The 19,570-nt window shown below is 40.0% G+C and overlaps 1 protein-coding gene across 3 annotated transcripts in view; it reads right to left on the bottom strand.

The window, feature by feature from the left end:
* Positions 1-2,985: 2,985 nt before the first annotated feature.
* HTR7 (5-hydroxytryptamine receptor 7) overlaps positions 2,986-19,570 on the bottom strand; it is a 90,844-nt gene continuing 74,259 nt past the window's right edge. The window contains exons 2-3 of one of the 3 annotated variants that reach the window (XM_012765558.3): positions 13,290-14,050; positions 2,986-5,494 (exon numbers count right to left, since the gene is read on the bottom strand). In XM_012765558.3, the coding sequence (XP_012621012.1) occupies positions 13,291-14,050 (760 nt within the window). In that variant the 3' untranslated portion in view covers positions 2,986-5,494; position 13,290. Of the gene's footprint in view, positions 5,495-8,127; positions 8,348-13,289; positions 14,051-19,570 lie in introns of those variants that run through there. The other 2 variants (XM_012765550.3, XM_012765541.3) reach the window with 2 other exon arrangements.

Raw genomic sequence — 19,570 nt, 5'->3', positions numbered from 1 at the left:
TTAAGCCCCCTAGATAATTCTCATTCAGAGCGAAGTCTGAAAAACACTGGGTTTAAGATATAAGTTGTTGTGGTTACTTAACATAAATCTTTCTAATATTGCAAACTTTTGCCCTAAACTCTATTGGTGACACTTGGTCAAAATTTGGTCTCTTTCTTCGCCTTATGTAAGAACAGTTTTTTTAGAAAAACAATCATTTTAAACATTAAATACCTTTCAATGCTTTCAGGTCGGCATCATGGATTCAATTTAATTATAGAAAACTAAAGAGGAAAAATACAGGGGAAAGAAGTTCTGGTTGCTTAAAGGCTCTGATTCATGGCTATTTAGGAGCACGTGTTGAAGCAGGTCGCTTCTCTGCACTGGTACTACTCCAGGTGTAGCTCTCAGGGGCAAGCTGCTCCTTACGTTAGGGGCGCTCACCCTTCCTACCAGGGTGCCCTCCATGTATGGCCCGCACCACGTGTGCTGTAGAATAAGCCTTGCAACTTAGCATCCCGAACATGCAATGATTATGCTACAGTAATTTCTCACCTGGGCAACTGCTGGGTTTTCCCTAATTGAGTAACTGCTCACTTTCAGTGAAGAAAGGTCAGTTTGGGGGATTCTTTTCTTTTCTTCCATGTTATGTTTGTTCTGATCATATTTATTGAAATGTAATTTTATATCTGTTGAACCTAATAAGAAAAACTGGTCTTATCATTTGTATGTTTCGCACTTCATTTTTCTTATATCAATAATTCATTTTATTACCTCTTTTAAATGCACAGCTATGTGACAGATTTTTTTTAAAAAAACATTTCTTCACCAAAGGTATAGAGCAAAGCACTGCTTTCTACCATACTCCTTTAAACAACTTTAGACAAAACATGGCTCTAGTCTGGTATCTTCTCACGTGCAAAACTGTAGCGGGTTGTATTTGATCAACAGATTCTCCAGCTCTGTGAGTCTCTGTGGATACAGTTATATCTCATTTTCCTACAGGTGGATTATTCACTTTGTGAATTATCCATGACAAACTTTTACATTTACAGCTGACTTTCTGCTGCCTCTCATCATGGTTCTGAACCACCCCTCCTAGTAGGAGACTGTGTAAGTTTAAAGAATAAAAAGCATTTTAATAATAGCCTAATAAAAATGTAAGTAGAAAGGGTAATTTGGCACCAAAAATATTGCACAATACACATCAAAAATAAATTCCAGATATTTCTTACTACCTGCTTTTTTGGATTACCACTTCTCCCTCTCCACTAGTACAGGTGTTAATTTCTTCATTTCAGCTTTTTTAAAGTGCCAAAGACTCAACACAACTGTTATCTGCAAATCTACTTCTGATACTTACCAACCTCTCTCACTTTCTGTTTCACATTAGCCATAGTAAATTTTACTTTTATATTTTTATTGATAATCACATCCTATCTCTGTTAGCTTGTACTGCATAGGCAGGTTTTAAAAATTTTTTTATTTAACTGAGCAGGAATTTAAAACAAAGTATTTTAAGTTAAGAAATTATGTTCCAGCTGTGTGCAGTAACTCAACCCTATTATTCTGTGCTTGAGGTCAGGAGTTCAAGACCAGCCTAAGGAAGAGCGAGATACTATCTCTAAAAAATATAGAAAAATTAGCTGGGCGTGGTCCCGAGTAGTCCCAGCTACTTGGGAGGCTGAGGCAGGAGGATCACTTGAGTTCAGGAGCCGGAGGCTGCAGTGAGCTATAATGACGCCACTGCACTCTAGCTCAGGCAACAGAGTTGAGACCTTGTCTCAAGAAAAAAAAAAAAAAAAAGACAGAAATTATGTTCCTTCTCTAGAGAATGTGTAAACAAAGGAAGTTTAAAGAGTGATCCAATTAGATAAACTTCTGTCTCTGGGAACTAGAACCTCTGAGTTGGTTCTCAAAGTCTGCATGTTCCACTCATAATATCTAACAAGGTGTTCCTCACTGTAAGCTTAGAGTAATAAGTAAGCAAACATCACAACATGCATCACTCTGAATGTTTTCAGAATGCACTGACCATCTGAAAGTTTCCAAATGGCTTCTTTGTGTGCTGTTACAGACCATCTGGCTAGCTGTAGATAAACAAGTTTCAACATATGGGCCATAGCACATACACAGCTCTGCTCCACCAGTGCAGAAAATTAAGAAAAGGTCGCTCTCTCGATAGGACTAACCCATGCAAAAGCAGCAGCACCATGTAGTGAAGGGCCTGCCATAAGGTGCACACAGGAAGAGCTTAATTCCAGTTGCTTCTACCCTGCTCACTGCGCATGCCACTTGATCACACCAAGTCTCCTCCATTTCACCATACAAAAATTAAGGCACCAGTCAATTCTGGTCCCTCTCCCCTTTCTTCCCTCCCATGAAAATATAGCTATGACATGTCTACCATATATATTAATATATGTCCAGCATGGTGCTAGTAATGGGCATACTGTTGAGGAAAACAGACACAGTCCCTGCCTTTGAAGAATTACTGGACAATGATGAAGACATAATTCAAATAAATAATTAAGAGCAGGAAGAACATTCCAAACTGAGGGGGAAAGCATGTGTGAAGGTCCTGAGATGAGAAAGAACATAGACTGCTTTAAAAAAAATTTAAGATTTGTAAATATTTACATCCCTTAAATTGAAAATTCAGTCAACAAGCAAAATACTGAAAGGAAAATTCCCAGCATCTCCAGATGGTAATTCAGACAATTATTACATTAGCATAAACTATTTGAAAAATTGTCTGCATTCTCTATTCATATTGTTGATCTCATGCCTACAATCAATGAACTTAATGAAATTGCATTAAAATCTGATCATCAAATACATATACAGGCATCTCAAGCACATGACACTACAGTAAATGCTTTTAGTTATGAAATAGTTTCTAGAAAACCTAGGAATTCTGATTGCCTCCTGTTTAATATTTATAGAATAAAACTAAACACCAAGGCAACAGTAATTCAGTTATCTCTTGCAAGTGCTTTACTTCCCAAGCATGGTTTCCCAATATTCAGCCTTGCCAGAAAATGACAGCTGACACCCTAGAGTGAGAAGAAAGATTAGTCATAAATAGTCATTCTTTCTTGAACAGTCATAACATATAGAAGATGCTTATTTCAATGATATTCCCAATTCTTAGTTAAAATAAAAGTGGTACCCTTGGCACTGACAAATTATGTCATATGTGAAATAATATTATTTGTTTTTCTCATTCCCTTTCAATTTCTACATTTCCTTTTTATTTGGTTACCATATATTTAAGGCACAGTGCACACATAAAGTCCAGCTACTGTAGCCAGAATGAAGCAGAGAGTTCAATAACCAAGCATTCAAGGCAAGCAGGATAAAGAGACTGTTTGAAATAACAAAGGTCCTAATAAAAAGTTGAATAAACTCATTTGGAAACCTGAATCAATCCAAGTGACAGTAAGTCCCTGTCTTATACTACAGGAAAGAAAACTGTTAAGCCCTGCAACCTCCTATAGCACTTATTGTACTAAATTGTGACGATCTGAGATATGTCTGCCTACCGCAAACTCCTCACAAGTGAGAACTGCTCCCATCTTTGTGGCCCGGATGCCTACAGAGCTCAATGCAGCAGAAACCCGATCAATACTCATTAATCAATTCAAGTAACGAACAGTCACTGTTTAAAAAAAATAAAAAGTTACTAAGGGGATGAACCGTCACAATGAAATGTAATTAATTACAGAAGTGTCTTAGCTACCTGTTAGGATTTCAGGCAACATGTGAAGTGTGTCCTTTTGCCATTCTGCCTACAGCAATATGTATGACATAAGACCTTTAATTAAAAATCTTTACGTAAGTGTTGCTTTATTTCAGCTACAAATAAACTTTATTTGATGTAATGTAATAAAACATTTTCAAGTTTAACAATATGTATCTGACCATAAATAATCATTTAAATTATGAATATAGGTATATACGGTCACTTTAGCAAATCTGCGGTTCAGGACTTTGTACAAGCTTTGTCTGAAAGGACAGTGCCCACCTCCCCTTTCCGGAAAGGCAGCCCTTCCCCGTGTCTGGTAAGAAGCAATGTCAATGAAAGTTGGAACAAGTCCATGGTCCACGTTGGAATTCCACTTTATCCTGTGAGAAGACAGCTTTCTTTTTTGTAGGAAAATAATATATTCTCTTTCAGTTCTCTCCTATCAAACGAAGGCTTGCATTCATTCTTCCTGTGTAGGTAAAGGTTCTCTTCTGATCTAGCGTTTTCCTGTGTCCTTAGCTCATACTTATTATGTAGTACCATGTTTTTTTAAAAAAAATACTATCCCCAAAGGGACATTTTCTGTTTCCTTCCCTTCCCTTAATGTCTACCATGGGGGATGGGGAGGTCAGGGGACAGAATTGCCCAGGCACACATTTAAGTTAAGATACAGAGAACACAGAAACGAATTCTCTAGAAGGAACAGAATAGCATTTGGGAGCATTCCCCAAGAGTGGTCTTGGCTGACCTCGGATTCACACAATTCAATTTAACACAATGCTGCTCAACAAGAATGCACGTGTTTATGCTACACCTCCAGACACATCACAACCGTTCACAGAAAACCCATTATTCCCACACATCTTCCACGTAACACACGGTTATGGACCAGCCCGTGGGCCCGCTGCACCCTTGTGTTATATCACTGAGATTCAAAAACATGCCAATGATCGTGTTAATTACAATGCAGTTACGCAGCGCTGGCACTTTATCCAGGTAGAAACCCTCACAGAAGGAATCCCCCTCACCTCTCAGGACCCAAGGAAAAGCTTGACTTTTATGCTTCTCTCCAGCCTGAGATCTGTTCCTGAGTTACACCGTAACAGCAAGTGAGTTAACAGAGAAAGTACACTGGAGGGGAAGTCACAGGGACCCTGCAGAAAAGCCAAACTATTTGACAGAAGCTTGAAACAAACACTGCTCTGGGAAATCTTTTGTATTAGCTGATGACTGGGTTCTGTTTTCTAACATGGACATGCAACATATTCAACACGATGCTTACCGCAGTTTGCTTGGGAAAACCCTTCTGTCATACAAGAAAATACATTCTGTCTCATGAATGATTCCTGAATAGTCACCACAATGCCTAAACTCGGAAGCATGGGAAGTGCGCATTGGAACTTTCTCCCACTTGTGTGGATTTGGACATATGCAAAGCACCAGAAACTGCTTCCTTTCTGGAACCCAGTTCTGTTCGTGTGCTTACTGCTGAGATGATCTGGCTGTCTTAAACGGAGAACACACACTAGCACTGACCCACAGGGAAAAGGAGAGGTCGCGGTCTCCCCCGTAAGATGCTTTGTACAACGGATCGCCCTGTTTGTCAGGGCTTAGGCATCCCAAGAAAGAAGCCGCATTCCGGTCTGCAGTCTCCGCAAATGATTTCCTTCTGTTTCCACCTCTATTTTGCCTTGTTTATTTCCTCTCCATTATTCCGCTTTCGATCATGAATCATGACCTTTTTTTCTACAGTAGTCAGAGTTTTGTCTATAAAAGAGAGAGAGAGAGACAAGAAAATGATTTAGCAGAACCATAAATGTGAGTTTTCATTTTGTGGTGGGTGGATTTAATTTTTTACGGCAGTCAGTAATTTGAATCGTTTGTGGCTTCGAAGGGATTACAAGTATCTTTAAAGGGAAAGAAAAAATGCTGTGGCTCTTTTCATAAATTTCATAACTTCTGCAAGTTGCCAAGGCCTTAATATATTTGCAAATCAGCCCCAAATAACCCATTTAGAAAATCACTTTTATAATACAGCTGTAGCCAAAAATGAATTTGCTCTCAAAAATCCTTGCAAAATACTACAGCACTTGGCCTATTTGAAAAGAAGAATGACTACCAATGAGCAGTGTTCTCCCATTCAAACCTAGAAAGGGCGTTACAGTAAGCTATGTGTGCAGAGACCGGGAATCCCACTTCCCTTACTTCCTCTCCGTCTCAGACTCCTGGAAGTGTACATGAGCAAGGAGAAGTGTCAGCCACTCTCCAATGGCTGAGAAAAAATCCCTTTCTCCTGGTGTAGAGCCACACGCCCCTAACTCCATAGCTCCACAGGCCTCGACTTACTACACCACATCTGTGCTTAAGAGCTAGGTCTACGAGGTCCCAGGGCCTGGGGCGCCCAGTCTCCACATCCCTGCCCCATCCAAAGCACCCCCTTTCACTTGGCTCTCCTGCCATCGGTCCTGTTCCTCCTCCTCTGACATCCCCCTCTCAGCCTGGCCCTTCTGGACAGGTGACTCACCCGGTGGATTTCCCAGGTTACACAGTCCCTGGCTTTGCCCCGCAGCCTCACAGAATGGCACCTGAGGACAAGTGCCACACCTCAGCCCAGACCCAGCACTCTAGGCTCCTGGGTGTCTAGGAATAGAAACTGGAAAATGGCTGCGTCCCCAACGGTGCTCTACAGATACTGATTCCAAGCCCAGGGCCTCTGCCTGCTCAGCACAGAGGAGAGACCACACTTCCTCTGCGGCTCAGCACTGCTCTGCTCACACCAGCTCTTGTACTGGACTCCCCCAGGCCGCAGCACTCATCTGTGAAATCTCCCTCTCCTCGCCAGCCACCTGCTAGCCAGTTGTGACAGTCTGGGGATTCCAGCGCCCAAACATCTCAGACACCCTGGGCCCCGTTCCTGCTCTTGGTACCACCCTCCTGACATGAGTCCTCACCCTTACGTCAGTCTCCTAACCAATTCCTCTTCCCTTATTATGAAGCCCTGGTCTCACTCCTGCTCAAAAGCCTTCATCTCTCTCCCCCAGCCCTGCCCACCTGGCCCTCCACATTGACCCCAGGCTACCCAGCTTCCCAGTGTTACTGCAGACAAGCCCCAGTTCCTTGTGCACCTCCATCCATGTCTGCGTCCCCATCCATGCTATTCTCCTCTACCCCTACTAGCCCTCCTTGTTAAAATTCCAGTCTCTCTTCAAGACTCGCCTCAACTATCCCTCTTTCTTGGTTTCCACGTTGGACATTTTCTTCTTAAGAATTCCCTCCTCCACCCAGCTTATTTTTCTTCTGTACCCCTCTCTACTGCTTAGTTTTATATTGTGCTATGTGTATTTATTAACTACTAGGAAAACAAAAACATATATATTATAAAAAGCAGGAGGGGGCAATCACCTGCCTTTAAAGAGATGTTGCAAAGTTAAAATGTAGGAAATTGCAAAGCATGAAGCAAATAAGCTATTACTAGTTGATGATTTAATAAAAACAAAGTGCTGAATTCCAGCTAGTTAATTATGAGGAAAATACCATTGTAGGGAAAGAGGTCCACAAAATAATAGCAAACTTTGTTTGTTTCTGCCTTTAAGGCAACATCTCATCACAAATACCTGGGGTTTTAGGAGCCTCGATGTTTCTTCCCAATTTTCTCTGGGATTGATTTCATTTTATTTTATTTTTTAATTACTTGTTTCCATAAAGAAAGGCTAGAATTACCCTAAACTCCAAAGTTGCAGCACAAACCCTGAAGCAGTATATTGGCAGAATTCATGGCAGAAACCCAAAGTTACTCTGCCTCAAGTAACTGCTAAGAACCACTACAATTGACAGGGATTATAAGCGGCTCTTTGAAGAGAAAGACAATATAATTACCAAGAAGAAAGAAAAGGAGGAGCTACTTCAAAACAAGATCATGGCATTCTTTTATATGGAAGTATTTTCCTTTCAATATTGTTCATAAATTGTGTCAAAGAACAAACTTCATCAAAACATGATATTTAGGCCGGGCGCGGTGGCTCACGCCTGTAATCCTAGCTCTTGGGAGGCCGAGGCGGGCGGATTGCTCAAGGTCAGGAGTTCAAAACCAGCCTGAGCAAGAGTGAGACCCCGTCTCTACTATAAATAGAAAGAAATTAATTGGCCAACTGATATATATATAAAAAAATTAGCCGGGCATGGTGGCGCATGCCTGTAGTCCCAGCTACTCGGGAGGCTGAGGCAGAAGGATCGCTCGAGCCCAGGAGTTTGAGGTTGCTGTGAGCTAGGCTGACGCCATGGCACTCACTCTAGCCTGGACAACAAACCGAGACTCTGTCTCAAAAAAAAAAAAAAAAAAACATGATATTTAAAAGCAATCTGTGGCAATTAAAAGCAAATCCAAAAGTAAAGTCATCAAATTAAAAAGAAAAAAAAAAGAATCCCTCGTTATATCACATGATCACATTGGTTTTTGTTGAGTAGCACCAATCTTTGGATATGTGTGAAAAGGATTAAAATTGATAGTAGTAAACTAAAATTACCAGTGCAAAAGTATTCACAGCCTTTTTCCCTCTATTCACTCCATTACCCCAAGGAAAGTTCTCGAGTGCATACTGGACTTCTGAGGCTCTGGTTAGGCTGATCGAGAAAACGGGAAGAAATGGGTAAATATTTGGGAGTAGCAACACACAGTCTAGTAGACAGTTTACACAGGAAAGGAAGAAAACTATTATGTAGGAGAAAAAATAGAGCCAAGAAGGCAGAGAAAACAGGAAAAGTAAGGGACTAGAACCCAAGCAGCGAGGGAAGGAGCTGGAGAAATTAGAGGGAGGAGCACAGAGTCTCTAGGGTGAGAGGCAGAGGAGAGGCAGGGGGAGCTGAGGATTCTAAGATGGCATGGTATGGGCTGTGAATTGGATACCATTTGTCATTCTTCCTGGGACTCCAGAGACTGGCTCTGTTATCCATACTCCATAGAGTTATAAGTTGGGTGGGGCTATCCAACTAGTGTTGATGTGAATGCAACCATGCAGAGTAGGACTGTGTGGGTTACAAGTCTTTCACTAGCCATCACACCATCTCTACAGCCACTCCAGCCCACCAGATTCAGAGCTTCCAGAGCCTAGGACTGTCACTTACTAATCTTTCTACCCCGACCATGCCTGGCACCAGGACTTCTCCATAGCAGGCAGTCAAGTTTCTGGGAAAAACAAGCCAATGAAGAGACTTTTGACATCCTTCTGACTCACCCTACACAGTGCCATGACTCAGTCTTTGCCACTTTGATGACTCCATTCCCCTACTTGCAGATTCATTGATGGCTTACTACTGTTTACACCAGAATTTCCCAACTGTAGCATTATGGGCTAGGCAATTCTTTGTTGGGAAGGCCGTCCGGTACATTGCAGGATGTTTAGCAGTAACCCTGGCCTGTACCTAGTAGATGCCAGTAGCACGCACCTTCCCTCACCTCCTACCTGTGACAACCAAAAATGTCTTCAGATATTGCCAAATGTCTCCACTTGCAGCGGAAGGGCAAAATTACTCCTGGTCATGAATCACTCGTCTACACTAAAGTCCAAATTCTTGGAGCTGGCATAGAAGATCCTTTATAATTTGATCTCAGTCCACTTCATCTTTTCTACTGTGATCTAACAGTTCCCTCAACCTAATGCTTAGCTTCACTCCAGAGAGTCCTTCAAAAAAGCACCCACACTGATACCACTACAAAAAATGCCCCCTTCTCCTGGAATATCATTTCTGCCCCCCTTTAGCTATAAATATTTGGAACACCTTCACAGAAATACTCAAGCCCATATCCTGGCACCAGGCATTCTGAAGGACCAGAATGTCTTCTCTGATCAAGGTTAGTGTAAGCTCTGAGTTATTTTCCTTTCCTTCAAATATTATAGCTTTTCCTATTTCCATCTTTCCTTATTACAAAAAAGGATGAATGTACATATGTCTTAGTCTATCAGGCTGCTAGAATAAGATACCCTAAACTGGGTAGCTTATGAATAACAGAAACTTATTTCTTATAGTTTTAGAGGCTGGGAAGTCCAAGATCAAGGCACCAGCAGATCTGGAGGCTGGTGAAGGCCTGCTCTCTGCTTCACAAACGGTGCCTTCTAGCAGTGTCCTCACCTGGCAGGAGAAGTAAACAAGCTCCCTCAGGCCTCTTCTATAAGGGCACTAATCCCATTCGTAAGGGCTCTGCTCTCATGACCTAATCATCTCCTAAAGGATCCACATTTTAATATGATTGCATTGGGGATTAGGTTTCAATATATGAATTTCAGGGAAAGGGGGTGGGGGGAGATAAACATTCAGACCATAGCAGCATATGCCTATATTTATGTATGGTGTGTCCAATAGAAATACACACACAAAACAAGAAAGATAACATATACTTTCTGTATCCTCTTCAATGCATGGCAGCTGCAAAATAGCTCTATCACCAGAAATTGCCTCAAGTTCATAGATATTTTTAGGCTAACTCTCCTAAATGATCTGAATATTCTATAATTATAAATTCAAACTGTGAGAGATATAAAGAGGGAACACCAGACTAAGGCCTGTGGGCCAAATCCAGCTGGTAGCCTCCTTTTGTAAATAAAGTTTTATTGGTACATAGCCATGTCCATTTGTTTACTTTTGTTGATGAGAAAGGCAGAGATGAGAAGTTTTGATAGAGACCATATGGCTAGTACAGCTTAAAATATTTACTATTTGGCCCCTCACAGTAAAAGTTTGCTAACCCATCTTAGACTAAGAGGAAAACAAAACCCAAGCCTCCATGCTAGCTAAAGATACAAAGGGAAATATCCTGGGAATTTATATTAGCCACTTTATTTTTATGAAAGGCACAGTATCATAGAAGTTAAAAGCACTTTGAACACAGACTTCCTGGGCTCAAATCCAGTTCTACCACCCTCATCTATCTGTATGACTGTGAGGAAATTATTTGACCTCTCCAAGCCCTTGTTGTGTTATTTTCAGAATGCAGGTGAAGAAAATCAAGCGCTCATAAAGTTTTGAGGATTAAGTGATAAAATTCACAGACTGCTCAGCATAATGCCTCACAGTGAATCCTGAGCAAATGTGGATTTTTATTATTTTAAATTGGGAAACCTGTTTATGTTACATTTTTAAAAATTATCATTTTGCGATCTATCTGAATTATCTGTGAATTATTAGCTAAAATAATAAAATTATTCTCAAGTGCTTTGACTGTGTAGGAGGCATGCAAACATACTGGCATATTCTAGCTCAGGATTGTATCTGTTCTTTCCTAATTTATATATCAGCTGCTTAACTGGACCCCCTGCCACTCATCTTTCCCTTTGTGTGCCCTTCTCACTATTGCCAGAGAGAATTTCCTCAAACACATCCCTCAGCATGCTCCCCCTGAGAACTGAGACCAACATGCTTTCCTTTTCCTGTGCTAGACAATCCTGGGGCCAGACAAAATAATCTTGCTACTTGTTCCAGCAAATAGTTGCTTCCAGAAGATAAAGCTATACACCAACTAAAACTGCTTACTTAACAAGACTAATAGTTTGCTCATAAATACTTGCTTCAAGGTCCTCATCTAGCTGAACCCACTAATCCAAAGCTATTATGTCAGAAACTCTGCAGAGTCCTCACCAGTTCTTCACCTTGAAAGCACTCAGCCAAAGCCCTAAAACTCTATCAATATTCTTGCCTATTTCCTTCATCTAAGAAACCAGACTCTGTCTAGGAGATATCCTTCCATAATGCAGTAAGTCTAATAAACCTAACTTACTTAGAGTTAACAGGTCATTCTGCTTGTCTTCTTAGAGAGCTGATGGCGATAATCCCCAGCTCAAAAACATTCAGTGGCTCTGCACTGCTTAGAGATTGAAACCATATGACAAGTAGTGTTGCATAATGGGCAAGAACACACACATTGGAGTGCTTCATACCATACCTACCACCTAGGGACCATGTGACCTAGGTCAGTGACTTTATATTCCTGAGCCTCAAGTTGTTCTTCTGAAAACTAGGGATGCTAGAAGCACCTATTCTGTACATAGCATGGTAAATAGCACATAGTAGTAGGTATTCAATAATTGTTAAGTTATTATTTTTATTTATCATCTATTATATGCCAATCATTGTACTAGATTCCACAAAAAGAAATCGACCAATATATAGCTCCTTCTTTGAAGGAAATCATAATCTGGTGAGCAAACTCTAGTGGTCAATTAAATAGAATCTCATAGGCCTAGAAGGATGCCTGGGTTTGCTCATAGTATGTGCTCTAGAACCTGAAATTGTATTCTTTTTTTCTTAAATGCTACTTTTTATATTGTGAACAATTTAATAGATACAAAAGAGTATATATAATAGAAGTAAAAATTAATTAGTGAAACTACACCCAGCTCAAGAAATAGCACAGCTGTTGCCTTGCAAATTTGAGTTGTAAGAAAAGGCAGTCTAGTATATGAAAAATATGCTGCACTAGGATTCAGATGATGTGTGATCTACGCTTAGTTGTGACAGTAACTAATTGTGGGACATCTCACTCTCCAAGTCTCAGTTACCTCTTCTGTCAAATGAAGGGATTAGACAAGATGACTGGGAAGGTCCCTCTCAGCTAATGGCTCCTGGTTCTCTGGTCGATCCCTTCCTGCCAGGCTCAGTGAAAAGGAACGCCTCCTCTTTTATGGGCGACATTGTTCTGCTCACTGTCTCACCAGCACCTTCCAATCTCTCATTCCAAGTTTCTTTTCCCTTGGTTGGCTTCCAAACATGAAGGTATCTCCTCTACTTTAAATGTGAAACAAAGTCTTCATTTGATCTGATGACTCTAACTTCTATACTGTCTCCTTCCTTCTTGACAATGCCAATTTATTAATGTGGGGCTTACTGGTGAAAGTTCCATTTCCTTTTCACCACCTGCCCTTGGCAATCCTTTTTCAGATCCTAACCCCCAGCTGTAACTGCTTTCTGGAAAGTCAGTCGGCCCTCCTGGACAAATGCAACTACTCTATCAGTTTTCAGCTGCTGAGATGGCCAAGATGGCTGGCAGCACTTCCTGTGGCTTTCACGTCCTCGCCCCATCCTGGCATCTCCCCACGACAACCCTTCTCCTTTTGCCCAGGCTGCTTCCTTTCAGCCCATGTGAATGTAACTGCGTAGTGGAAAGATCACTTTTGCTTCCTTCCTCAAAAGAAGAATGAATCATCAGCGAAGGATGAGGCCATCAGAAGAGGGAGAAATAACAGCAACTAAAATTCAGATATAAGGACATCATTTGGATGCCATTCATGGAGAAAGAATGGACAGTATCACTTTCCTTGTCATCAATCCCAGGAATTGCAATTTATCAGCAAACCAGTCTCAGCTTCCAGTTCAGATAAGTACCTATCTTTGGCCTTTGGAATTTTATTGGGCGGCAGACTGGAATCTGTACTATTAAGAATTCAAATCTGATAGCTGAGCAGAAAACAAACTAGCTACTGATTCAGGAAGCTTTCTGTGATGTGTTGCAAGAAGAATCTGCATAAAAGGGGAAGGGGTAGGGGGGAATAAAAGGAAAACAGTGATAAATGACCTTACAGCACAATCTCCGGTCGCTCGGGCCTCTCGGCAAGCTTCAGGGCCTCGTGCATGCCTGCGGCCGAGAGCTTGCGGTTGATGTTCCGGTACTGGCACTGCAGCAGGCTGCGGTAGGTGGTCCTCAGGTCCCGGTTGAAGAAGGCATATATAAAAGGGTTAATGAGAGAGTTTGCATAGCCCAGCCACAGAAATGTCCTCTCCACCCACAGCGGGATGCAGCTGCAGGCGGTGCCGCAGATGAAGGGCCTGGCTGTGGACAGGAGGAAGAAGGGCAGCCAGCACACGGTGAAGGCCCCCACGATGATGCCCAGCGTGGTGGCTGCCTTCTGCTCCCTCTTAAAGATGGAGATGTTTTTCCTCTCGTGCTTGAGGAGTCTCGAGAGGTTGGCGCACTCCTCCACCTCCTTCTGCAGCTTCACCATGCCGTTGAGCGCCACCACGCTGTCGGGCTGCACGCGCGGGAAGCCCGGGAACTTGTGTTTGGCGGCGCTCTTCCTGGCGGCCTTGTAGATCTGGTAGTACATGAACAGCATCACTGACATGGGTATGTAAAACGCCACGGCGGTGGAGTAGATGGTGTAGCCGAAGTCCTGGCTGATCAGGCACACCTTGTCGTCGTTCACATTCTGGGCCCAGCCGAAGAGCGGGGGTAGAGTGATGGAGGCGGAGAGCAGCCAGACGGACAGAATCATTTTGGCCATGCATTTCCCGTTCTGCCGCACGGGGTACGTCAGCGGCCTCGTGATCCCGAGGTACCTGGGAGAGAAACGGACGGACAACAGGTGAACTCTGTGATCGCAACCGGTCAACGGAGGAAGGACCGCCAGCCGGGCACCACCGCCAATCCTCACAACAGCGCTTCTAGGTAGGCATCATTATTCCCATTCTCCAGAAAGGTAAACTAAGGCTCTGAGAGGCTGCCTATTTGATTCCAGGCGTCACAGTCCACCATGCAGCCTGAGGGTCCTCTGACTCTAAAGTTAGTCCATGCTTTCTGCATGCCTTGTAGCTTCTTACAATCTATGTAGGCAAGAAACAGAAGTTTAAAAGCCTGTCCCCCGCCCCCATCCCCGCCCATGACCACAGCCACCAAAATCAGCCAGGAACAAGACATCAAGCCTGATATGGGATGTTCTGACACATCCTTGCAAATCAACCAAGGTCTACCACACTCTGATATTACACACTCCCTGATCTCCTCAGCGGTCTTAATCGAAGCCAGCTTCTAATTCATTTTCACTTCCCCTTTGTACTGCAGTAAAATCATTTATTTAAGATCACAGAGATTTTTGAGCTAGTCTGGAAATCCTAGAGGTTTGAAATGGAAAGTGGAACATGATCATTTTTTTCACCCAGAAAATTCTCACACAACAGCAATGTCAGATGAACAATCTGTAAAATAAACACAGCCTGCCCCTCCAGTTCTGAGGAGGATCATACGAAAAGGTATAATTCTGATAAATATTAGGCAAATCCAACATTTTCTCTGTGCTCAGTTCTATGTAGGAAATAAATATTTCTCCATCTCTATTATCAAAGTTTTATAATGCAAAAGAGACTCTGCAGAGAAAACATATACAGTAAGATGTTTTGCCAAATGCTTATTATTTTTCAGCTTTCCAAATCTGTGTTTTCCTCTATATTTAAGTCTTAGCTTCTATTTTAGGAAGGATGCAAAGAGTGCTTGAGAAGCACCAGGAAAAAGCTGGTCATTTTGTTGTTGTTTTACTTCCTTTATGTATATAAAAGACACACTATTGAACCATAAAAAGGAAAGGTACAGAGAGTCCCTAATTTCCCCACAGGTTATTTTTTGAAAGTCAGTCAGTTGGTAGGTCAGAACCTAAAAATATAATTTCTGCTAGAAATACCCTTGATATCTAAATTATCCCACAAAAGTCCAAAATAATATTTTCACAATGAAAATTAGCATCATTGCAGTACTTACAAGATAAAATTGAAATATAGTAAAAAGAAATAAGCTAGATTTGCTTATTCATCCAAAATACTTATTCATTCTTTCAACAAATACTAATGGAGCAAGCACCTTCTATATGACAGGTACTGCTCTAAATGTTGGGGATATGGCAGTGAATAAAAGAGACAAAAATCTTGAGTGCAGAAACATGGAGAAATCATGTGAGGTAAAGCAGAAGACTAAGGGACTTCCGAACTCTTCCAAGGACTCAAGTGTTCACGGCACTGGTTCTTCACAACCTCTGTCTTCCCTTCTTGGTAGAGACGATGACCCTCAAACACCATCCTTAGGTTATCAGCTGTAGTTAGGATTATGATGTGGCTCCCCAAATAGAATGAAGGAAGAGAAAGAGGGAAGCTTTCCTGAGAATGCAAGAATAAGAGCTGAAAAAAAAAGGATCTAAGAAGAACCGAGGGAGAGAAGTAAAGAAACAGGAAAGAGATAGGAAGAAAGAGAAAAAAAGGAAAATATGAAACAGGGTTTGCCTTATGTGGAATTCCCTGAGTTTCAAACTAAAAAAAAAAAAAAAAAATAGAAAAAAAATCTTTCTTAAAAAAAGGAAAATGAGAAAATCCTGTAAAAAGATGTTAGAACTGACTGGATAACCAAAATTAAGGGCTTCTTGCCAGAGGCTGAATGTAGAAATTCCATTAAAATAAAAGTCTACCTTCTTTGCTTTGCTTCAGGTGCCCTCTCAAATTATTCACTGATGGAAGTCCTTTGCAGATCTCTCTTTTTGGATATAGTCCTTGCTTTCTACTAGTTCCTGTGAATGTGGCCCTTTGAGTTCCTTCCTTGTTTCCCAGCTCCCCCCAGCAGCCTTTCCCAGGACTTGGACTTTGATATCTCTTCTCCCTGCCTACAGCCTGAGCATAAACTGCCTGCTCCCAAACCTGGATCTGGCATCTAAAACACCAATCCAGGCTGGAGCCTCAGGTTCACTCAAGGAGTAGAGTCCAACAGGTAGAGAGGTTCCCCGCACAGTTCCTCAGGTGGCCACCAGATGGCACTGTCAGACCATCTCACCCATAACTGGGGAGGTGTTGATATGGTGGATGGTTGAATCAGTAAGTGTATGTTGGAAGGACGATTACTCACAAGAAAAGAAGTTATATTTTATTTGTGGGGTATAAAAAATATTAGCAAGCCTGGAATGTACAAGCTGGTGAACTATTTTGAAGAAGTCAACTAGTTCAATTTCACCTTCCATTCCTCTGCATTTTCCTTACTGGAACAAGGGACTATACACCTTCAAGCTCAAGTAAGAACCCTGCCTTTCTCCAGCCTACATAAATATACAGAATTCACAAAGATTAATCCTGAGATATTAATTAATAGAGTAACAAATGACTCTAATAATATCAGAATAGTAGATAATCTCATAAAAGCCTACTCACTCTAGTATACTTAATCTGACATATTTTAATGATGAGAATTTGCCCATCCCATATTCAGTCTATACTGGATGTACTAATTATACTCCACAAACTCTGTCCTATTTCGGGCTCCATTCTCTCATAGTTTCAAGTCACATCCTACAATAAGGTAGTTAGTTATATTTATTTCTTTAGTCTCCTGAGTACCACTTGGAGGGACTTCAGAAGGCAAAAATCAACTAAAAGGTTACTAGAAGAAAAAGAGTGTTTACCAAAGTGTCTGGATAGAAAATAAATAAACAAAAGTCAATAGCTTGTATTTTAACCATTAACAATTAGAAAATATTATGAGGGGAAATAATTCCATTAACACCAACCAAAAACTTAAACTATCTGGAAAAATCTTTCAAAATAGCCAAGGCCCATATGAAGAAAATACAAAAATGCTACTTAGATATATATAAAAGAATACTTAAATCTATGAGGAAAAAAACCTTTTTTCTTCAATAATAAAAGCCAGTATCATAAAAGTACCGATTTTCCCTCAGTTAATACTATACAACTTCAATTGAATACCCTTGGCAGGGCTTTTGTTAATTTGACCATAAGATTTTAAAGTTTATCAAATCAATATGCAAAAATGGACAGATAATCTGGAAAAGAATAATGAAGGGATACTTATCTTATTTTAAAAAATAGTATAAAGCCACAGAAATAAAAGTCCAATAATAATTATTCAAAAATAGATCAATAGAATGGAATAGATCTCATACATAGATTCAAATGTATAAGGGAATTTAATATGATAGGTGTCATTTGAAATCAGTAGTAAAATATTGGATATTCATGAAGTCTGATAGCTGGCTAGCAACTGGAGTAAAAATAATATTGACTTCTTATCTTTCATCTTATTGAAGATAAATCTCAGATGGATCAAAGATTATCATGTAATAAATGAAGCCCTAAGGCTACTATAAGAAAATATAGGTATCTCTGCAATCCTGGGATATCAAAGGCCATTCTTAACTGTAATAGAAAAGCTTAAAACTATAAAATGAAACATAAATAAATTTTTGTGGCAAAAATTTTATGAACAAAATCAAATAAATAAATGACATTTAGTTTAATTTAAAAATCACTATGTGCAGAGTTAGAAGTTAAAAAACAAAGTTAGAAGCCAAATGACAAGATCCCAATATTCATAGATCTCTTACCGGTCAATTAAAAAGACAACCATCTCAACTATCCCAGTGTGTATATATGCACACTGAGATGTCCATAAGAACATCCCCTAAACTATCAATCTGAGTTTTATCTGAGCTGTAGAAATTTTAGTGGCTTTAAGTTTTCTTTGTACTTTCCTATGCTTGAATTTTTACAATAAGCATGTAAAAAAATCCCACTATTTTATGAACAAAAGATTTAAGAGGATTCTGTGATTCCTAAATTACCTAAGTGGTTCTGGCAATAAAGAGAATCTGGTTCATAAAATCTTTAAAAAGCTGATAATTAAATCTTATATTGTTTTACTTGATTAGCTTGTCAAAAGTGTTTTATTACATTCATAAATTCACACAAAAGAAAAAGAACTCATCAGCATTTAAAAATCCTATAATTACTATTAATATATAAAGTAATATTGGTATTCAGGGAAGTATTTGTCCAAATTATACATTTACTCTCCCATACCTTGTACAGTATAAATCTTGCCTCCAAGGGAGAGAAAGAAAAAAACTTGATCAATTCTGAATATTCTTTAATATGCACAGTTAATATTTTATCACACTAACATTATATGCTTACTGTTAATTAGAAAGCAGGGTGCTTATAAAGCCTTCAAAATTTAACTTTAAAATGCATACAAAGGTTAAAGCAGTAAATCTCAGAGACAAAGGCACCAAAGAATTATGTAATTGAGAAATGTATGCAACTCACATTAAGGGTTCCATTGAAGTAGAGCTTCAGAGAAAAAAAGGATTAGGGAGTTATAATTTGCATAGGGAGAGATTAGAAGCAAATTAACTCTTCTGCCTGTCTTCCATTCTAACTGTATAGAAACAGTAGATAATGGTTCTTTAATTAAATGACTTCTCCCAAGTTTCACTGCTATGGAATAATAATTTAGGGGGTAAAAGAAACTGGGTAGAATTACTCTGAAATACAGTGGTTTTTAGAGTGTTCAGCTTTAAAAAGGTTCTCACACTTAATAACACCTCTTCTAGGAGACTCCCTCCCTTATGGCAGGCAAATTCCACTAGAATCTCCAGCCAATATTAGCAGTTTCCCAAACTTCCAGATTATCAGAATCACCAAGGAGCTTTTGAAACATGCAGATTCCCAAACCACTATTCTCTGTCAAGGAGGTTTGGAGATTCAGGACTCTGTATTTAGGATTGATTGCTCTAGGTTTTTTACTTCACATACTGCTGTCAAAGTAGCCTTCCCCCATTCAATTACAAGGACTTTACACTTATCATATGGAGAGCTTTACTTTTACCTTATATTTATATATTTCGTCTTAATGGTTTGCTTCTAGTTTGGCCCTAACAAAATCATTATGAATCATGTTTCCATTATTTCAGCTAGAGTTCTCTCTCCCATTACTATGCTAAATGAGGAAGGCATGGTTGTTTTAATCAACGTGTAGATTTTTTAAAAATAAATAATACACAACAAGGTTTTGTAACTTTCTGACCACAGTTCACAATAAGAATTTGTATAGAAGATATGTATGTGATGATATGTATACACATATATAGGTATTTATAAAATTGAAACAAAAGTTTCACAAACTATACTTAGCATTATAACCATTATTTATTCTTTTCTATACTATTCTATTTTAGACTTTTTAAATGCTAGTCTTAATGAACTAAGTTGATTTCATTAGCCAATAATGGATCATGGCCCAATGTTTCAAAA

The sequence above is a fragment of the Microcebus murinus genome, chromosome 14 (genome assembly GCF_040939455.1).
Source record: "Microcebus murinus isolate Inina chromosome 14, M.murinus_Inina_mat1.0, whole genome shotgun sequence".
NCBI classification, from domain to species: domain Eukaryota; kingdom Metazoa; phylum Chordata; class Mammalia; order Primates; family Cheirogaleidae; genus Microcebus; species Microcebus murinus.
This window is presented reverse-complemented; position numbering and strand designations above follow the sequence as displayed.